Raw genomic sequence first — 23,052 nt, 5'->3', positions numbered from 1 at the left:
TAATTTAAACTTCAACACTACTCGTTTATTTTCTCTTACCGGGAGTGCTTTCAAGGAACTTCCTCGTCATCTTCCTCGTCTGATCAGGTTTCTCTCTAGCCATTTCCAAGAAATACATTGATCAGAGCTAACAACATCGGCTGATGAGGAAATTCCTCGAAAGTGCTCCCGGTAAGCGAAAATAAACAAGTACTGTTGAAGTTTCAATAATGCATAAAAATTGTAGGCCTAGCTATATCTTCGTGCTAGACAATAAAAACATAAATTTGTGGCATTCTTATAAAATTGGGGTTTTTTTTTCCTCAAATGTTGTCTTCCTAGTATATTATCGGAAACCACACTAAAAATAGGACAATACCAGTCCAATATCTTGTTATGGTGAGGTAATGACAAGTTCAAATCTCAACAGGATATGATAATGGTGTCACTACTTGAGTAAAAGTAACCTCAAAATCAAATGATATTTTTGATTACTACTCAAATTTACCCTATGGGTTTCTCTCTAGATCTTCTATTCTGTATCCTCGGCAACATTTATAATCTTAAATCTATTATTCACAACACTGAGCCCTTGACTACCAAATCCAAACCCATCACAAATATTTTCTGTAAAAAAATACAATATTTTATATTTACACAGGGTCTATAAGAAACATTTAAATATCAGACAGGAAAGCAAGAAATGTGCTGCACTAAAAATATAAGTCACACCCACCATTTTTATGCTTGCGAGTTACCTACACTGCAGTGTAAGTTGTACCTTCTATTTCAGCACTGGAACATAAATTTGCATTTGTGCATTCTTCTCAGCTTCTATGTAAATAAAATCTATATTATCTACATTAGCAGTACACATCAATTGGGGAGTTAAATTTAAGTGAAAAAGTTTCCAAATTGCTGAAACAAACATACTTTTAGTTGCCCAGTACTGATACTGATCAGTGATCTGTTTACCTATGTCCATATTGTGCAACTTAGGGGGTTTCCCCTTCCTGTACACAGTGCCGGAATTATGTCATGTACAAAGACTTCTTTGTTTGTCTTGCACGGTTGCACCCAAAAACAACAACAATTGTTCTTCAATTTTCCAAGTTTCAGTTTTCATATTTTGGGCAATTAGAAAGTATTCTTCAGAGGTACCATATTCATTCCATTTTTAACTGCCCATGTCCCTATAAGCACCCACCCAGCAATCCTGAAATGCAACCCTGAATCTGGCATCATTTCTAATTCTCACTATATGATCAAGACTTTGTCATGCACAGAATGTTGAAATCATATCCAGAGTAAAAACAGTTTGTCAATCATTATTGCAACTAATGTTACAATTTTTGCTTTGTTTTTCTTTTGTTTGCTTGTTTGGTTTGTTGAGGGTTTGCTTAATTTATTTTGTTTGTTCTTGTATTTTGTTACTTTTCTTCGATTCGTTTTGGAATGTTTGGGCAATATCTAGAAATCCTTTTATTCTGTTGGGAAGTTAGTTAAAAATCTATTCTCTGAAAACACCTGCGTAATTCCACCAACAATAATGTATCAAGCTTCATATTTCAAATACACACTGTATGTAGGCAAGCTCTTCAATTTCAAGTATGTCACCGGATAGCTTTTGAAAAGTAGCTTTTACTCAAAACTGTTTTCCCTATTTAATTCCAAGTAAAATATTATGCTAAATCTCTGATTGCCTGTATTGGGATGTAAGAGGATTTTACATCCACGTCAATGTTCAGCTTTCAGAGGATCACCTAAATCGGACATGCTTACAGTTACACTTGTAAATTTCCTGGAAAAGTAACGCAATTCTGTGGAGTCATGGCTAGTGACCAACTTCCATGTTCAATTTGTTTGGCAGCAGTTATCATCGTTATAAAGGTCTGTGCCCATGAGCAACATGATGAAGTCTTTATTTCAACACCACTGCTGTGATCACATACATGCTGTCCAATAAAACATGCAGAAAGGAATGATTCTGACTGAATCATGACAAAGCAATTTACAGGCATGATAAGTTAACAAAATTAAATCATCACAACAATTATATGCACTATTTTTCTTATTCTTATTTGCAAATAGGGCAGAACAATTGTAAGGCAGCCAGAAATCATACATACTGGTAGTGGTACAGAGAAGCACCATGTAATAAAGCAATTGCCATGTGACTATTATGTATTTTGACCTCTGGGCCAACTCCTAAACTGAATCACTTTTTATCTGGATTGCCTGCGACTTTTGTTGATACTCATTCATGCAATAGATTATATCCTTACTAGGGACACCCCACAACTGTCAACTATTGAACTGAGCCATTCACTAAAAAAATAAAAATGAAATATTCCTGTGCATGAAAATTTATCCATCAATCAATCTACACATTTTTGTTCAAAGCAACAGTATTTTAAAACCTACATTGTCAATTAAACGTAAAAAAATAGGTCAAAAGTTTAAACAAATTAAATACAGACAATCCCGTAAAATATGGTGTGCATCTTTCAATTTTAGTGTGCACTTTTTTTTTTTAAATAATTGTTTTATTAAGAGGATCCTGCCTTTGTTATCAACCATTGTTAAGGGATCTGATATTAACGTTTAGCGATGTTTTCACATATTTTTTTGTGGGAGCTGAGAGTACATTTTGTACACCAGGCATATCGAATTGCATTCTGAATACAAGGAATGTCCTTCTGATATCAAATAATTTTGATTTTTGAAATTTGTGATATAATACAAATTTTATGGCAAAATATTAAATTTTGATATTTTTCAAATGTTTGATATTTTAAAACAAACAGTCCTCGAAGTAAACTTTACCAATCTAATGATATGCTCTGAAAGTGTATGTAGCTGGGATGAAAAGCTGACGATCAATTGAAAATTTTGACCTTTCATATTGAAGATATACATTTTTTTCCCAAAAAGACCAATTTTTTTTTTGTGTTTTGGGGAAAAAATCCATATCTTCAATACGAAAGGTCAAAATTTTCAATTGATCGTCGCTTTATCCAACTACATAAACTTAAAGTACATATCATTAGATTTATAAAGTTTACTTGAGGACTATTAAATATCAAAAATATAAATTTTAATCATTTGCCATAAAATATGTATTACTCTACGACTTCCAATAACTCAGAATTATTTGATATCAGGACATTCTTCGTATTCAGAATGCAATTCGATATGTCTGATGTGCTCTCATGTCCCACAAAAATACTGTCTAAACCCCACCCCTTAACTTGTTTTGGACCTTGTTGGTTTTTTGGCCATTTCTTTTTCTTAATGTCAAGCCATTTTTCTAAATGGATCCCAGACATTTAGACATTTAATATTGACAGCCTTATTAGATAAGATGAGCAAACTTCATACATTTTCTCCAAAATTTATATTATGAAAATATCTACATAGCAAAATTAGGGCACATGGTTATTTACTCTTTACACAACTTCTCTGCAATTTTCATACTAACTAGAATAGTTGTGCGAGTTTACCTGATTGACTTTGACACCTGGACAGGATAATTTTACATGGGTGAAACCAAAACCCATACTAGGCCTACATTTCCCAATTTCATCAACAACAAAAATCCCCTTTACCATTTCCCTGTACTGCTGTGCTTATCACTCAGTCCATACATTAAACTTGCTTGTAAACATATAATCAAAGGTCATTTTATGATTTCAACTTTAAACAACATTTTCATTGTATTTTAGAAAAAATTACATAATGCATGATATCTGCCAATTTCTAACTTGTGTTTCATGATTATTTACATGCCTAACTGTTATGATTATTTCAAGTGCTCATCTCAAAATCTAAAGAGTTTGTAGACACAGTGTGTACCTGTGCTCAAATGCATCTCACCATGAGATTTTGATTTTATAGTTGGACCACACCCTGTCGAAGACCTCCAATACATTGTTAACATATCAAGGCCATGGGCATGGCATCCTCTATCAACACAACAGAGCAATTATGCATGCACATTTGTAATACTAGAATTTAATCAGCAGGAGGAAGCATCTGTAAAATAGTGACGAAAATATTTAATACCAGGGGGGAAACTTGAATGGTCTGAAAATAAAATATAATATTACCACACCCTAAAAAATAATACTTGTAAAATAGCAAGAAAGTCTATATATTTTCTTGAAAGCCAAAATCTAAAGGATTCCCTTTCGAATATCAGTGAGGTTTGTTTTCATTCTTCAGCTGGAAAACGTTCTGCAGGAACCTGGGCTCATAATATTCTATATCATGAAAAAAAACATTTTGATTCTAGCAAAAGAGTCATATTTTCATTGATTCCCTCCCATATACATGATGTATACACAATAGAGGTTTTAAAGGGAAATGTCGACAGGGTGCACTTATTGGGGAAAGGAGCAGTGGGCACTAATTAGTTGGAAATAAAATATGATAAATAGCACAGAACATCATTTGAACCTGACATTTTTTTCATTCAATTTATAACATCACTGAAGCTTGCCGTGCAGACCTCGGGGTGATTACTGTTTGCTGTGTGAGGCACCCCACAATTTCGAAAACATTAATTCCTAGTGATTTCGTACAACAGAGTCTAGGTATAGGTGTGCTGACTGCAGAGCTGTTCATCAAATCCACATTTGACTTTCTTGAAACACATACATGTAGTTACTACTCCCAAATGTAAATTGTTAAATATGCTTAATTTTCAACAACAATCATAATTTCATGAATTTCTCTGGAGCTTTTAGCCTGCAAAATAATGTTGCTGTCAGTTGAAACTGACATTAAAACACAGCCACTTAAATTGGCTTCACAGACAAAGTTGGTGCCATACTTCTCTATTCTATCTTTGTTACAAATTCAATGGTTTTAGAAGTATGAAGTCAGTGAAAAGCTGACAAAGAAACAAAACAAATTATTTTAGTGATAGTGCCAAATATTTTTGTGAAATTAGGAAAGAAGTTAGAACCCAAATTTGTGTGGCAAGTTGTGTCCAAATTGATACACAGAAAAACAAACATTTTGAGAACATTCATTAAGATTTCGCAGATCCACACTCCTTGGCACTAGCTTGTGAAATTTCCACACACCTGAACAATTGCTTCCTTGACTTCTTCTTACCTGAAAATAGTCTGGGTGTCCGGGATGCAAGGCATGACAGAAATCGGCAGCCCGGCTAGCTAAATATATGCATCATTCATGTTCATGGGGTACAGAACTATAACAGGGCACCCACACAGCACTGTGTAACACCCATATCATGTATCATTGGAGGGAAAAAGCCTATAAAGTAGGAGACATCTTCAATTTTAATCTTCCTAGCTTGCGAGAGCCGTCACCGACTGGCTAAGTTTACATTTCCTTGCCATTCGCCGTCGCATCTTCAGACAATTTGTTCACAAGTCTACATTTTCCACTTCCCTAGGGTCGCTCTTGCATATTACATGAGCAGCATGGACAGGCATTGAGAGCTTTAGTATAGGACAGCAAAATAGTATTGATTTCAATTTCTGGTTTTTAAACCCGGCTTAATACTTCCTCCAGATTCTTTTGAAGTAGAATTGTTTGTTTTCCTCTATTTGAGTCAGTACTAGAATGACCAATCTTTCTTGGTGATGCTGCTTTTAAAGGGGTACTACACCTGGCCAATTTTATTGCCTATTTTTGCATTTTTCTCCAAAAATTATAGCGCATTGGTGACAAGTAAGATATGTATATTATAGGGCAAGAACTACAACTACTGTACTGAAAATTCAGCAACTCAAAGCAAGTAGTTATTGATTTATTGATCAAATATTGGGTTTCCCTCATTTTTGACTGTAACTCCACAACTGTTGTCTGTGCTGAAATAAAATTTCCAGTGCAGAAGTTGTAGTCCTTGCCCTATAATATACATATCTTACTTGTCCCCAATGCGCTATAATTTTTGAGAAAATGCAAAATAGGCACAAATTGGCCAGGGGTGTAGTACTTTTAAATGGTTTTAATGAATAAATCTTGATTATTTTGATTTGCTCCTTATCAAATTGCCCATCTACTAACGTAGTGTTTTACTTCATGATGTCATTAATAGCGAAAGGCTAATCTGCAAGCATGTTCAAGGGTATTTCCAGTCAATAATCAGATTTTCATTCATGAAATCTAACTACCGTAAGTTAAGAGCAAAACAAAATGTTCCATGCATAAAATATCTACATTTTTTTTAGAATTAAAAAACAATTTTGACAATCAGATAATTTTAACAATTCAGACTTTAAACTACATGGGGATTTTGTGCTAACAAAAACAGCCCCCACCCCCAGACTTACTTTGAAATCGTACATATAGGGGTTACAAAACCGTTCTATATTTTGGGTAAATCGGCAAACAAAATACACTCCAGATGTATTTGTGGGTCTTTTTTTAATGTCTTAAATAACCCTCACAAATCACAAACATTTGTAAATAAATGCAAAATCATTTTTTGTGATTGTAAAAATCAATCCACTTAAAAAAAAAGGGGGTTCAATAACATGCAGGAAAATTATACAAAATCTGTGCAGTCTATTGAAATTTTCGTCACAAGGGCTATGTTATGAAATAATTCTCTGCTCCATGATTTGTGAATAGGGTTGGGATTTTCGGGTAATTTTGTGTCCGGGTACCCGTTTATTTTTCGAGCGGGTACCGAAATTGAAAAAAAAAAAAAATGGGGATTTGGTGCCGGGCATGGAACTTCCTGCCCAGGCGGGACTCTAATTCGGGACTCAGTCCCTACCTTATTTGTGAAGTCTGTCACATTTCTGTGTCTGCCTCAAATGAGGAAAAGTACCAAACTGAATCCAAGCAGTACTTCCATGATCCAAGCAATCAAAATACACACCAAATCTACTTGTTTAATTTAACAACCAATTTCTCTTTCAATCATTGGACTTTAAGTGGTCAATTTACAGCAGATTGTATTCCATGTCCATCAGACTATGCATGCATGCAACAAAATCCTTTATCAAATCTTTTCGTACTTCAAAAGGCCTGTTTTGGTCCAGTGCCAAAAGTGATGAGCACTGTGTTTTGTGTTTTGTGTGGTAACAATATCACCAGGGAAAAAAAGATGTTTGCGAAATCAAACAGTCATCTTTTCTCAGAAAACTGTGTACATACATTACTAAGAATATTTTGCAATAAACATTTGTTTCATCAACTTTTAAATGAAAAATATGAAGAGTAAATTAACTATTTTCAAGGCTTTTTGAAACCTTAGAAAAGAATTGACTTACAAGCACTTGCATGGAAATAGTGTGGAACTGTGGATGGATAGAAATCACAGAATAGGCTTACTAATCAGTTGAAATAATCATCTGTTATAAACAACAACAAAGGCAAGCATCATTGACACCGACAGTAGTGTCCTTGACATCAATGTTTATGGATTCATTTTACACACACATTGATCAATATTAAATCATGAATACAAAGCAATGAATCCATACAGAAATCCATACCCAAAAGTGCATTGTCAAAATCACCAGTGTATCCCAATTAAAATTCAAACTGGGGTACTACATGTAAACAATGTGTATGTTGGAAGTGAATTTATAATCTTTTATAAAATTTATGTAGCCTATAAAATATTTTTTGAGAACATGGGACACTTTTTTAAAAAGAGAATGATAGGAAATTTTTGTGTTTACTATCCTCTACCGTGATAGATGAGACAGGTCCAATATTTTGAGTGCGCCGGCATCCACTACGATAAAAAATATTGGAGCTGCCTGTCATCTATCATACATAGCTAGAGAATAGTAAAAACAAAGATTCCTATTGTTTCCTCTCAGATAAATATAAAAACTAGAGCGATAACCGCACCATAGCTGAACCATGTGGCTTCGGCAGTATATTGTGGTAGGCCTACCACTGTCATCATTGCATTTAAATTTCAGCTCAATTGAAGCATTTTGAAAACTTGACATTTGACCCCTTTATTGCCCCTTACCTTAAATGAATTTTAAAATATTTTAAACATGTTTAGAATATCATAAGGATCATTGCATTTAAATTTCAGCTCAATTGGAGCATTTTGAAAACCTTGACCTTTGACCCCTTTATGACCCCTTAATGACCTTAAATAATTTTTTAATGTTTTAAACATGTTTAGAATGTCATAAGGATCATTGCATTTAAATTTAAGCTCAATCGGAGCATTTTCGGTTAAAATGACCTTTTTTGACCCCTCTGACCCCTGGATGACCTCTGACGTTTGGAAATATTTTTATTATATTCTTTATGTTTTCCTCTTTCATATGACACCACTCATGGGGTCATACCTTCGTAACATTTAGAGATATGTCCATTTCAGACCAAATGGTTAGTCAGTAAGCTAGTAAGCTAGTAAGTAAGCTAGTAACATTTACTCATATAGGCTGATACCATTTCATGGTTCAGCAATAACTAACTATTTTTGTAAGCAAAAAAAGTTACTGTCATAAAAACATAAAATAAAATGAACCAAACTTGTTTACAACTTCACATATTCTGTTTTGTGTGCTGCTAGCGTGTGTGTGTATTCCGCACTAGTCTACGCATACAATTTGATACATGTATACGCGCACCTCACATGTGTTATGTGTTATTAACACTCATGATGAAGTGGGGGCATCTACGGCCTGATAGACAGCACCTGAAATCATGCAATTGTCCAATGATCAGATTATGTGTTTACGAACTAGACCACTCCCAGTAACTAAGAATATTTATTTATTTCGATTATGTGAACACCTACCTACAGCATGGTCATTGCTTTTAACGCTTACAGAGTACAAACAGTCTCTATTTAAAGTCATAATGTACCATACAATTAAATCCCCCAGAGAGTTCCATGATAGACAGCCAAGATAGCCAGTGGGGTTATTTCATTTTACCAAATTTACAACCTTTTTGGTCTAAAATGGACAGAAATCCTTCTGTTCATTTTTGGTACCGTACCGTATTTAAAAGGATACAAAATTTGATGGAAAATGTGCATAATGGCTTTAAGGTTTTACAGGTCTTAGCAACCAACCAGATCTAAATAAAATCTTAGCCAAGCCAATGCAATAAACAAATTCTAAATTCTGTGTTGTCCTTAAAAAAATTGATCCAATGTCAGTGATTGTATATCGATCGATACATGTCGCAAAATGTTGTTCAATGTTCTTCATTTTAAAATCAAATAAATTTAAGCAAACTCCTGAACATTCTGGCTAAAAAAAACCCCATGCCAAATACCCAAATTGGGTTATTCTTCAGTCAAGTGTGACCTAACTAGGGGTAGGCCTATTTCAAATTAATTCCCCTGTGCCTACTTTATAAACAAAACAGTTACACTTAAAGGGCATTTTGTGATCCACAGCCTCATTCCCCACTTTTCTCAAAAAAAGTTGAGATTTTTATATCACTGGAAACCTCTGGCTACATAATGTTTATGTACAAAATATTTCTTGCAGATTAATTCGTTTAGCAAAGATATCGTGAAATTTGAATTTCGTTCTGGTGCACCAGAGCGAAATTACAACGCTTTGTCTATGGAGCAGTGTAATACACATAATCATGCATAACTCGCGAACGCAAAAATCGGAATCAACTTAAATTTTAATAGGTTTTTTTCGTGGATATCTAACGACAAATGACATAAATAGGATGCTAGGATCACGAAATACTCCTTTAATAGTGGGTTGAAGAATGGTGATGTCAGGGACTGAGTTTTGAAAAAACCTGGTGTGCTGCTAACTGCACACCAGGTTAAGCTGAGGTGTGCTTTTGGGGTGCGATTCTGAGCGCACGATTCTGAGCGCGTGCGATTCCTTTGATATGGGATCTCGACAAATAACATGAGGTGTTCCTACACAAATGACCTCATACCAAATCTTCGAGGTCAACATTTGTGGAGCCATCCCTAGTAACAGCAATGTACCCATAAACATGCCAGAGATTCCACTCTTTTTAAATCAAATGTTTTTAAGTTTTACTGCAGTTGGCATTTTGGTTTTAAAAACTTAAACGAGTAAAACACCAAGTTTCAATAAATTCTTTATTTATTCGCTCCACGCTCATGCAATAGCCCGCAGCAAAAGCACATTTTGTTATAAGAATATATCGTTTCTGCCCATTATAGTGCATTATGTACGAAAGAGAATAAGCAACTGGACGTTGAAATTTTGCTTTGGAAATGACCCAAATTTGTGATAGGTACGATTTTCAGTCCCCCAAATTCAACAACTACAATGCTGTAAGTTTTGGTCACAAAAGGGGGGTGGGGTCAATCCCTGATAAAAAGGGTGTCTGGCTAAAAAGCATGGGGGAAAATTAAAAAGGGTGGGCTGGGAGTTTGACTGTGAATTCAGAGTCGGATTGCATTGTAATAGTAATTAGTGACGAACCGATCTGACGGTCGATCTGGATCGGCCCGATATTGGCCAGATCGGATGTGGATCGGGATCGGTAAAAATCCACTCAATTACAGATCCTGTGAACCGATCCAACATTGTTTGATAAAAAAGATATATTCCGACCTGAACGATGTTAAAAACGATGAAATTAATAAATACTGAAGTACCGTACATGATGTGTTCCCACGATAGTTACAAAGTTCAAGAAATGATCAACCTCTAGTTATATCACATAATGCCTCGTACATGACTGTACATAGGCCTATATGTGACGTGTCATGTCAAAAGGAGACACTTTTGGGCAGGTTATCAATTTTGAGGTTTTTACATACCGGGTATCTTTTAGATATTTTGCTCCACAATGCCGTTTTCCCCAATGTAATCCGACATTTCTAAGCGAAGATATTGAGTTTGTAAGTTATGGTATTATAAAATTGGAAATTGAGATATCGGCTTTAAAAAATATTATTGACAATGTTGAGGGTAGGAATTACCTTGAAAAATGTCTCAAAAAATACAAGATGCCAGTTATATTTGGGTCTGAAACTATCAGACTTGTATTTTAAACATTGATTACATCACAAATTCGCAACAAACGCAAATTGTGAAAAAAATCACTCCGGGCAGATTTTTGGCTATTTCTCCATTTACGATCCTGTCCAAAAGTGTCTCCTTTTGACATGACACGTCACATATACTTCCGCATTTTATGCTGCAGCGCTGTGCGCTTGTTGTTATCGTAAGCATGCCACTGTGCACCATGTCTGCGCAGGTTCACAAGTTCATGGTACACAGGTTAACGAACTTTGAGAAGCAAGCTAGAATTTGCCAGATTAGCGCCGCGTCGCTAGCTTAGAATTGTGTGCTACACATGCTGTATGCATAGTTGATTAAATTGGTACACATGTTTGTTTACAACTACGCAAGTCCGCATTTAAATGAGTTATTTCGTAGGATATCAAGTAATTCTTTCAAGGTAAAATACTACATATATGTACTGTACTACCGAGAGCTACTGAGCATACATGGAAGTGTTAAATGTGTCACAGTCGTCATTCATTCCGAGTCGGAAAATAGCCCTAACGTGGATCGGATCTGGATCGGGATGGGGCCGATCTGAAATTTTTTGGATCGGGGATCGGCAATTTCCGATCTAGGGTGGATCGGTTCATCACTAATATAGTAATGCACTCGACATAATTCTAGAATTCCAATTGTCCATAGTAACCATTTTCCCTTTTCTTGGGCCAGAGCCCCTGCATGTTGAAAAACTGTGGAATGCTTTCAAGAACGAACCAGTACAAAAGTTGCAAGCACTTCAATCTTCAATGCTCGAATGAACCACAGGCTCAGCAATGGAAGTTAAGAAGTAAACACAGCAGAAAACAACAGCCGATCACATCAAAAACATTGCTAAAATTGCAATATTTTGGATTGTTCAAATTGGTCTTTACTATAAATAAAAGATACAGTCAAGGCTTGATTTACTCGAGAACTCTCGAATTTGCACACGCTAAACTTTACGCGTTTGATGCTAGAGTGCATTGGTATGGTTTTTCGGTCGAACAGCGGTGCAATTTTTTTGCACCGGAGGTTATTTATTCTGTTTCTGTTCTAAATGTTTGGATGAAAGATATTACGATGAGTCAACTGTATCTCCTGAGCACGATTTGCCTATTTTGGACAGTATTAAAATTTGGCTGAAGTGTAATTTTAATTAGCAACATTTTTGATGCAATCGCCTGTTGTGGTCGGCTGTGTTTACTTCTGAACTTCCATTGCTTTTACACAGTGTCAATGCTCAGCGAATCCCGACTAGATTTTGGATGCAATGGTCTCTAAACCTAGAACATGAAGCTATCGGTGAGCAAATTCTTGGCTAGACTTCTCGAGCAAGGCTTGATTTACAAGGGTTTAACATGCACAAAACAAATGGCATCTAGGGTTTCAGACTTTCAGTTGTGTAGTTTTGCTGCTATATAGTGCTGTACTTCCCCTGATTGAATACTGACTCAGTCAAAATAACTCATCCAAATTTCAATATTAACAGAATAAGTACATGAGTAACACATATCCATTGCAAAAAAGGTCAATGCTGAACGACCAAAAAATGTAAGCAATTGAGTGAAGTCAAATGCACGCGTATTAACTCAAATATGAAGTTGGTCAAGAAGTCTTGACGAATTTGCTCACCGATCACGACGGGCGATCATATCAAAAATGTTGCTTTTAAATAAAATTGCACTTAAATTAAACATACATGTAATTTTCATGATTTTAGACTTTTCAAAATGGGCAAATTTCACTTGAAATAACTTCCATCCAAATTTCAAAATAACAGAATAACATCTGATGCAAAAAAATGTCATTGTCATCTATGTCGACTTGACGCTGTCAGGGGTCAGCCTGTCCGACTGAAAAACAATTACGATAGCAACATACTCTAGAGTACCGTAGTATCAAATGTGTACCGGTAAATATCGTGCAAAATCAAAGCTCGAGTTCTCGAGTAAATTCAAAGTAACTTGCTGCATACAATCATCACAATGTTGGCGGGATCGAGGGGGCATGAAGATGGAAGAGTAGCATGGTAGTGCTCCAATGTTCCTCCCAGGAGAGACCTTTAATAGCAAAAGCAAGCAAAATTATCACAGCCATTCAATGATTCAATTCATTGCATGATTAAATTTGTCAATTCGGTCAGACATACCATTAACCATTCATGGCCCTGCATAGCTCGAGATACTCTAGCTAAAATACAGGTTTACATTTACTATCTTACATTATCTTGCTGTATTTCAGCTAGAGCTCCAAACGACAAGCTTCCGGTTTTTTTGGAGAACAATACTGTTACGTAAGATGAAGAAGAAACCCGCCTCAGAGCCCGCCCTACTCATTATTTCATTGTACTTATTGCAATTTGCCTCCACACATTACGTAATCAACACAAAGCTTTTGTGAGGATTATTAGTGAGTGGATAAGAAATTGACAGTGGAGGATACGAAAGACACGACGATTGTTAGTTGTCAATCATGAATTGCCGCAACGTATTAATATTTTACTGCATGGCATTCCGCAAACACCAAGACAAATTATGCCGTATTTTTCCAAAGATCATCTCATCATATGAAGTAAGCTGGTCATGCGATCTGCACTTTTGTAACATTCCGATCGCTTTTGATCACCTATTATCGGCGAATTTGCTTGAAAACACGTGAGTTCATGTTGTGTAAACATAATTAGCATAGACACAAATGAAATTACGATGCAATACAATGTCAATGCAATTTGAATGCGCAGCAGTATAGAAATAACGTTGCCCGGTTTTATGCAGAATTTATACTCCTGTCTGGCCCTGCATCAATGAAACTTGCCAATGCAATGTATCATTATCAAAAATTATTCATATAATTATTATCATCTAATTATTTGATAAAAAATAAACATAAACATTAAGAAATGTACCATATTGCTGGATGCTGATGTGGATTTATGATCATGCATGCATGTCCACGTCATGATGAGTAGATACACTGAGCTGCATACAGCATTGCACAGGTAAACAGTATACACACCCACATTTTGTCACTTGAAAAATCAATGTAAACAAACACTACAACTGGATTTAATAACTTGTATGGATAAATATATCATTTTTAAAACCTATCATGGTTAGAATTGCAATCAAGGCATTTATAAACAAGAGTTAGAAGCGTGATTTTGCAATCACACGTGTGTAGACACGAGCCAGATGGCGCATACCGGTGGAATCCATATTGGATCGCAATGGCGAACACCAGGTTGTTGTGAGATGCCGGTACATGTTAATTCTAATTTCGAACACACGAAAAAAAGGTTTGAGCTTACCGTTCACAGGTTACAAGCATGAACTTGATCACATTGATATCATTCATAAAAAGGATACGAGCTATGCCTGGTTTGTTGGTAAGCTTGAGGTTGTGGCACACCTACTGGTTTCGTCTTTGGATGAGCTTGATAGCTCATTGCAACGTGAACTTTACACGGTAGTCCTATGGCAGGACTCGCCGTTTGCCGCTGTTTCCAGGCGGAATCTCCTATTAAATGACAAAAATACCCACATGAATTAAAAGTTTAATATATCTTCTTTCAATAAATACCGTTTTCAGGTTACATATTCATTGCAGGGATGACTGATGAACACAGATTTTTCACTATGTTACACATGTTTTACCTTGATTGCGGGCATCCGCAAAGGAGACAAAAAGTAGAAAAACATCGGCCTTTCGGCAATGATCGTGCATAAATTAAACTTCGGGTTTCGATGACGTCACTAAATTGGACAGAACTTTATGAAAGCGGGCAGCAAGCAGGTGATTTTTTTCGCTCAGTCAGGGTTCTTGCTCAGATGAGGAACTCTGAACTAAAAAACCACGGCACTTTGCTCAATTTTAAGCTATTTTAATAAAACTGGCTGAAATTTACTCAAAATTGACTCATTGAGTAAATAGATCTAGGCCTATATGATTTTTGTGGGGCCACACAATCTTGATTCATCATCATCACTAGCACTCACGTAGGCCTACATGCACTGCGAGCAATAGGGGCCTAACCTGAATTTTGACCAAAAATTGCAGCAACAAACTTTTTGACCCCAAAAATTGTATGAATGGAAGCTACCTGGGAAGCTACCCAGCAAAATCTTTTTTATAGAAAAGATTTTTAACTTTTAGGGTTTGGGTTTGGGTTTTGGTAAAAACGTTTAAATAACATAAGGCAAAGTACCTTTTTTTGTGCAATTTTGTTATTGATTTTGATGCGTATGCTTAATTATACATATTTTGGTGCTTTATTTGTTTGTTTATTTCTTCTTTATACTGGGTCCATATTCAGGGGAAAATTTAAGTATTCCCCTGTTCTTCCATATGGCCCAGTTTATATTTTGTTGTAGTTTAAAAAAGTTTGTTGTCGCCTACAGATCTCCATCAACCAGCTCCGGTCGCTTCGTTCTGTTTCTGCTGTTGTTTGGAGATCTGTAGATGTTTTTAATATTTTGTTGTTTTGTAAAGCGCTTAATTTGAGGTCTTCGGACGTACTGAAAGCGCTATATAAGCGGGTTTTGATTTATTATTATTATTACTATTATTATTACTATTATTATTATTATTATTACTATTATTATTATTGTTATTATTATTATTACTATTATTAGGCCTATTATTATTATTAAGTAAATAAACAAACAAAAACCACTGGCACAGCAAGAGGTCCGAGAGCTACTCCTATGGCACTTTTAACCCTTCTGTGAATAAAAATTCCCTCTAAAAGGGAAAGCCAGCCTCAATGTAGAAGAGGTCTTGTAATTAGTTTTGGTCAATGTGAAAGGCATTTTTAGGATCACGGCTTACTACATCCATGTTACATGACAGTCCACCAAACCATCAACGGTGAGAAGATGTACACTGAAACTGCAGAAAACATTAACTCCTAATCTCCTGTCAACTCTTTAATTCATTATTGTTCATTATTATTAATTCATTATTGTTCTCTAAATTGTTCTGTTCTGGTTTTATTTGTCTTTTCAGCTTTTTACCCACGATATTTCAATTTCCAATTTTTAATACCATAACTTACGAACTCAATTTCTTCGCTTAGGAATGTCCGATTTTATTGGGGAAAACGGCGTTGTGGAGCAAAATAGCTCTTTATGTGAAAGCCTCCAAATTTATAAGTTGTCCAAAAGATGTCTGTTTTTGACATGATACACCATATTTCTTAAAGACCCATTCAGTGATCCCAGTGCAAGAGTAAAAAAATTAAAATTGTTTATAAATTGCTTAAAAGAGAAGGATAGGCCTAAGTCATTCAAATTGTCATTTGGTATTTTTGAAATGCCAAATTTGGCAAAAAATGAAGAAAACAGCAGTACTGACGAAGTTCAAGCCCCGCCATTCAAATACTTGTAGCTAATTTTAGATACTGTCAGTATCTAAAAATACAGATTCGTGTAAAATGTCTTATTTTGTCTTAAATAGGCCTACACGGCTTTTGGCTGAACCATTCGCAGACTTAGCACATCTATGTAATAACAAAGGTACGGTACCAAAATTTTGATGATTTTTACGATCGTCCGGATGAGCAAATCACTGAATGGGCCTTTAATATTAATAATAGATAAGCTGCCTTTAAAAATATTATTGACAATGTTGAGAGTAGGAATTACCTTGAAAAATGTCTCAAAAATACAACATGCCAGTTATATTCCGGTCTGAAACGATCAGACAATATTTTAAACATTAATAACATCATAAACCCAAATCGTGAAAAAATCACCCCGGGTAGATTTTTGGCTATTTCTCCATTTACGATCCTGCCCAAAAGTGTCTGCTTTCGATATACCACGTCACAAATACTACACTGCACTGACTGCAGGTTTTAGTTAAAAGGGCATTTCGTGATCCACAGCATCATCCCCTAACTTTTCTCAAAAAACGTTGAGATTTTTATATCACTGGAAACCTCTGGCTACATAATGTTTATGTACAAAATATTTCTTGCAGATTAATTCGTTAGCAAAGTAATCGTGAAATTTGAACATAACCATGCATAACTCGTAAAGGCAAAATCGGAATCAACTGAAATTTTTTAGAATAAGCTTTTTTGTGGATATCTACTGAAAAATGTCATAAAAAGAGGATGCTAGGATCACGAAATACTCTCTTAAATTCGCCATATAACATAATATAAACTCACCTTACATGTACATTTTTATTTTAAAATAATTTGATATTAATTCGCAATGTATAGTTTACTATATGATAGATGGTGGCAAGAACATTTATAAAGGACTGATTACTCACTGCAATCTTCACTCTTGTGTGTCTTGACTGTAAGTTTATGAATCAAATAAAAAGATAGAAAGTAGCTTCACTTACGTTATGTGTCATTTTATTTATAACATAGAAGTTATTAAATTAATAAAGTAAGACAATTTATTTATATATAAGTGCATGTCAAATGGGTACATTGTTCAATACTATAGGCCTACATGCATAAATTATGCCCATATTATAGCTAGGCCCTAAAAACTTTATTTTGCATCGGATTTTTCCCGTTGAAAAGGCAAAACTGATGTTCATGATAGCAACTATTTCATCAATAGCATTTTGAGTCATTTTTATCCATAAAACGACACAGGATATGATAGATAATTACTTTGACATCAATATGGTCCATATGATGAAGATTTTGATTCTTAGATATGTTATCAACATGATATCACGCTGTTCAGTGGTCAAGGACCCCGGGTCAAAGACACTGAAATGACATACTTTTCTTCTGCTGACCATATGATGCTGTATATTAACTATTATTGTTACATTTTAGGCCTATACCTAAAACTTTTAAAGTCATATTAATTCAAACATAACTTTGGTAATACTCACTCGTTTTCGTTCGTTGAAACGGCAAAACATACTTACTTTTCCTAACAAATCGAATTAAAATATTTAAAAAAATTTAACCACAAAAAGTAAAAAAAAAATCATTCCAATACCACTAAAATATAATCTCTTGAGTAAACTGACCCCAAACCTGAAACAGGTACCAGCCCCGAATGGGCTGGCGAAAATGTCGAATAGGTCGCATGATGCAGTCATGTCTACAGTAGAATTCAATTCGACCTTTGCAGGACTTAAACCCCATTAAAAGCTATTAAACCAAGATAACACTCATTGAAAACAGCTCAACTGATTAAATCATATCTTCTCTGGTTAAATACACACATCATATGTTTCTGCTTTTACACGTATACAATGGAGCAATGCGCTGGGATTATCCTTTCAGTTGGGTGAACGATTATAAAGCGAGCGCTGAGAACAATTGTGTGTGGGCTTTGTTTACGAAATGAGACAATACGTGCTTATTGTTAACCAGCGTTCTTGAAAATGAGAAACATGGTGGTTTGCAGACTTAACACGGTTTGGAAATAATTTCTTCATATTTTTGGTGTTATCTGTCGTTTACATATCCTTCCTAAAACACCAAAGTGCGAATATTTCCAAACATCTAAATTAGCTAAAAATTTAGGACATGTTACAAAACTATATTTTCTAGAACTTTAGAAGAGTACTTTTAATATTGGCCGGTTATTTTTCACACAGCGACGTTAACTAGGCATATCCCCATACTTTTTACGTAGGCTATTTGTAGAGGTCACGCGTCAATGGGAAAGAGCACTGTGTATTATGTAGGCCTATAGGAAAACGGACAGTAACTGCAGTATGGTATACGTTTAATTTTGCTGGTAAGGGAGCGTTCAGAAATACTTCGGTATACAAGAACAAATAAAAGCAATAAATTTAAATATCGGTTTATCTAAAACGTTTTTGTAAAAAAAAATATTTACTTATTGCACAATTCTGAGGGGGGTGTGGGCACATCAGACACCCCAGATGCGCCGCGCTTTAAGGGCATCATTTTACAATTTTTAGACAGCATTTTAAGTGCTTTTTAAAAGTTTTATGATGCGATATGTGTAGGCCTAATGCATGGTGTGCATGATGTAACTTTCTGTATTCCTCAAGGCCCTGGTCTGGGACCGGCGACGGTTTTATTTCATCTGTTTCGGCTCGAGCCTTGGGCTTGCCTTAGGTGAAAACTCTCTGATTTCATCGGAATTCTTCGGAACACCGCCATTATCTTGTTTATGTATAAATAAAGGTTGAACACCAGCATTCTGAAAATCAATGTTTGAACACGTGTCATGTGTTAAAAAACCGTTACATTTCTTTCATGTGTCCGAGGTGTTCATAGATAGTAATTTTGAACACCAGAGTTTAAAGGATTAGAACATGTTACACTAGTGTTCTGGGGTAATAACACCTGTGTTCTCTACTTTAACACTAGTGTTCTCTAAATAAGTTGAACACGTGTCATGTGTTAAAAAACCGTTACATTAATGAACGCGTTCCATGTGTTCTGGCCAATACAGGTCCAACGCAATATAAAATTAGAGTTTTGGTCCGATTTTGAGTTCAAAGCGCACGGCCAATTTTCAAAGCGCATTCTAGCGACCATCATATCTGTTCAACACGTATTTTCAAGTGTATGAGACCACATCTGGTTTCTTGAGAAAAATTCATTTACGGGAGATATTCATCATTTTCTAACCCGGTATCCGAAGATTTTCGTCTTCGATCGGCACAACAGAACTTGCTTCAACACCAAACTGTAAGGCCACGTACCGTGTCTTATGGAGACAGAGCATTCGCGGCAGCCGCACCTACTTTATGGAACAGCATTCCTGGTAACATCAGAAATATCATCTCAATCGAACAATTCAAAACAGCTATCAAGAGCTACCTTTTCAGACAATACTATATGGTTGCTAGGTTTTGTTGGTACTCTTGCATTTCAGTTTTTCCTGAACTCAGTTTGTTGCTTATAATTGTGTATATTTTTGCTTGCATTATGCATGTTTTTGAAGGCTCAGTTTCTTGCTTATCATTGTGTATATTTTTGCCTGCAATATTCATGTTTTTATTATGTTTCAAATCTGATTCTTTCTCTCTGCTCCACAGCCTGTCTGCTTTGTTTTTCGCTCTTTGCATTCCAGTGTCGTTGTTTCTCATTTTGCATTCATGTCTTGGAGCAGTGAGAAATGTTTCTGCCATTGAGGACTTGGGAGCGACACGCCCGATGTCTGGTTTTTGCGGTTCTTTGTGTTTTTGCTCTGTAATCTTCATCAAGGCGTGTCGCTCTAGAGTCTCTCTCATCTTAGTTTTTAAATCAAGTTTCTATTTTTAACCTATTATATTATATGTTTTTATATCTGTTTTAAATTGTTTCATAATGTGTATATTATATTGCTTGTATTTTTCTTGCCAATTCAGTTCGTTATATTTTATTGTATTCTGGCGCTTAGAGGCCGCATTTGCGTGTATTAGTGCGCCTTTTAGAAATCTCGTTTTATTATTATTTATTATTATTATTAAATCGTGCATAGCAATTCACGTGTATCGATCCCGTGTATTCATTTTAATGTCTCTGCTGCACCAAATAGGCCTAATTATTAGCCAGGCGGTGTCGGTGTGCGATAATGGGGGGGTGTCAAAAAGTTTTGTCTGTCAAAAGAGGGGGTCAAAAAGTTTAGCGGTCCATCGAGGGGGGGTCAAAAAGTTTCGGGCGAAAAAAGTGAGGAAGACCAGCCCCCCCTACCAAAGTATTAATGAACACTCCCTAAAAATATTAAATGCATGCAGAAGCTTGCAGGTATGCTCTTTATTGAATCACCCTAGATCAGTGATATTAAATACAATTTGTTAAATAGACTTCAGGGCGTATTACACTAAATCACTGCGCGAAAGGTGCAATGGTGATGAGTTCCGGTTAAACGTATATGGCTACATGAGACAATGTGGTGTCCTTAGGGACCATGTTCTTCGTGAGGTTGGCATGTTCTGATTTAAATGAAAGATAGTAACCTATTAATGACTAAAATAGATATGAAATTATACAAATCGATTTCACAAGAAAAGTAGGCCCTGTCCGAATTACTGCTAACGGAACAAGTTTTAATGCTAGTTTTGGTGTTGAAATAGCGGCGTCGCTTTTCAACATTTTTAATAAAAACTGATTCTATAAAGTTCCCCAAAATTGAAGCTTAAATAAAATTTCAGTCCTTAATTAATACAGGGATGACGTAAAAAAGTGAAAAATATTTTCACGCCTGGTAGAAATCACCGTTTGAAAAAGTTGATTTTTACGTGCTTTTCAATGGAGAAGTTATTTGGTGGTTTACGCCCTTGAAAGCATGTTAAAAATGGTGGAATGAGCTATAAAATTCGGAATTTAAAGTTATTAAAGAAAGTTTTCCCCTCAAACTGATTTATTTTGATATGAGAATATTCTATTTTATAATCCCGAAGCTTTCAAACAAGATTTTAGAGTATAAATTTCTGGAAAATTCGTTGGAAACAGGGTTTGGTACCAAAGCTGGCAATGGCGGCCATGTTTGTTCAGATATACCATTTTGAGCTTAGAATCGAATAACCATTCAACTTTTAAAATTTTTGTTTAAGAAAATGGTACAATAATTGAAAAACGTATAACATGAAATGCGTTTATAAGATACTCTCGGAAACATTTATCCCATCAAAGGTATCCAAGTACCTCCAACTGCCTTATCAATAGCGTTTTAAGGTGACGTTTCTATTTTCCTCTCAATTTTAACGAAATTTGGTCGGTATATGGCGTTATTAGTTACAATGCGGCCGTTTTCAATTCTCTAGAGGGAAATTGATTAACCAAGTTTGTGACGAGTTTCTTTGATTGAAGATATTGTAATATTATCAGACATTGGGAGAAAATATGCGCGCAAGGGGGGGGGGGGTGGCGTGTCTTTATACCCCTACCCCTAACGTTTTCGACCTAGGCATATACTCGTGCAATGAGATGATGCTTGTCATGGGGGAGGGGGGGGGGGCAGAAACATTTGTGCATTTTGCTTATGTAATGTGCAACTGAAGTTATTTGACTCACTGTTGTTAAAGTTTTAACTATTATGATGTCATAATTGTATTTAAAGATGATAAAACCTGCTATAAACTCTGCTTATATCCATAATGGTCAAAAGTACCCAAAATGGCGGTTTTTTTTAATGTATCAAAAATTGTTTAGAGAACCCTTATAGCAGATTGGTGTAATGTACGAATTAAAGAAATGACACTTTTTCTTAGTATAGTTTATTGTTTCCAAAAATAGAGAAAAGTTCAAAAAAATTGAAACCTCTTGTGCGGTTCAAGGGCGTATTACACTAAATCACTGCGCGAAAGGTGCAATGGTGATGAGTTCCGGTTAAACGTATATGGCTACATGAGACAATGTGGTGTCCTTAGGGACCATGTTCTTCGTGAGGTTGGCATGTTCTGATTTAAATGAAAGATAGTAACCTATTAATGACTAAAATAGATATGAAATTATACAAATCGATTTCACAAGAAAAGTAGGCCCTGTCCGAATTACTGCTAACGGAACAAGTTTTAATGCTAGTTTTGGTGTTGAAATAGCGGCGTCGCTTTTCAACATTTTTTAAAAAAAAACTGATTCTATAAAGTTCCCCAAAATTGAAGCTTAAATAAAATTTCAGTCCTTAATTAATACAGGGATGACGTAAAAAGTGAAAAATATTGTCACGCCTGGTAGAAATCACCGTTTGAAAAAGTTGATTTTTACGTGCTTTTCAATGGAGAAGTTATTTGGTGGTTTACGCCCTTCAGTGCCCTAGATGCTGTATGTCATGTGACTTTTTTCACGTGACAACATTTTTTACAGAGGAAATTTTGCAATTTCTTAATTGAAAGTTATATTTTTAATTATTTAGAATCAAACCACAGATGTTGTATTAAATAAAGACCACTCCTATATATACACGGTTTACGAGGAACGGTATTTAATATGTCAGCAGCTTTAGGTTAATATTTATATAATACTAAAGGGAAAAAACAATTAGTGTAATTCTAGAAAAACTAAAACTATGGTAGCCTATGCCTTGTGACATAGAGACCATGTGCATTGAATACTTGCGATTAATTCGGTATGCGTATGCTTACAATTTAGAAAATATTTACCCTATAGGGCGGACAGCTGATGAAAATCATGAAATAAATATTTACAGTCAACAACAGTGCA

The 23,052-nt window shown here is 35.4% G+C and overlaps 1 protein-coding gene across 1 annotated transcript in view; it reads right to left on the bottom strand.

The window, feature by feature from the left end:
* Positions 1 to 20,138, bottom strand: part of LOC140157909 (uncharacterized) — a 32,161-nt gene extending 12,023 nt beyond the window's left edge. The window contains exon 1 of the mRNA XM_072181156.1: positions 19,741 to 20,138. Within this exon, the coding sequence (XP_072037257.1) occupies positions 19,741 to 20,138 (398 nt within the window). The remainder of the gene's footprint in view (positions 1 to 19,740) is intronic.
* Between the last annotated feature and the right edge of the window lie 2,914 nt (positions 20,139 to 23,052).

The sequence above is a fragment of the Amphiura filiformis genome, chromosome 7, assembly GCF_039555335.1.
Source record: "Amphiura filiformis chromosome 7, Afil_fr2py, whole genome shotgun sequence".
Lineage (NCBI taxonomy): Eukaryota > Metazoa > Echinodermata > Ophiuroidea > Amphilepidida > Amphiuridae > Amphiura > Amphiura filiformis.
Note: the sequence above shows the minus strand (reverse complement) of the source record. Positions and strands in the feature narration are given on the sequence as shown.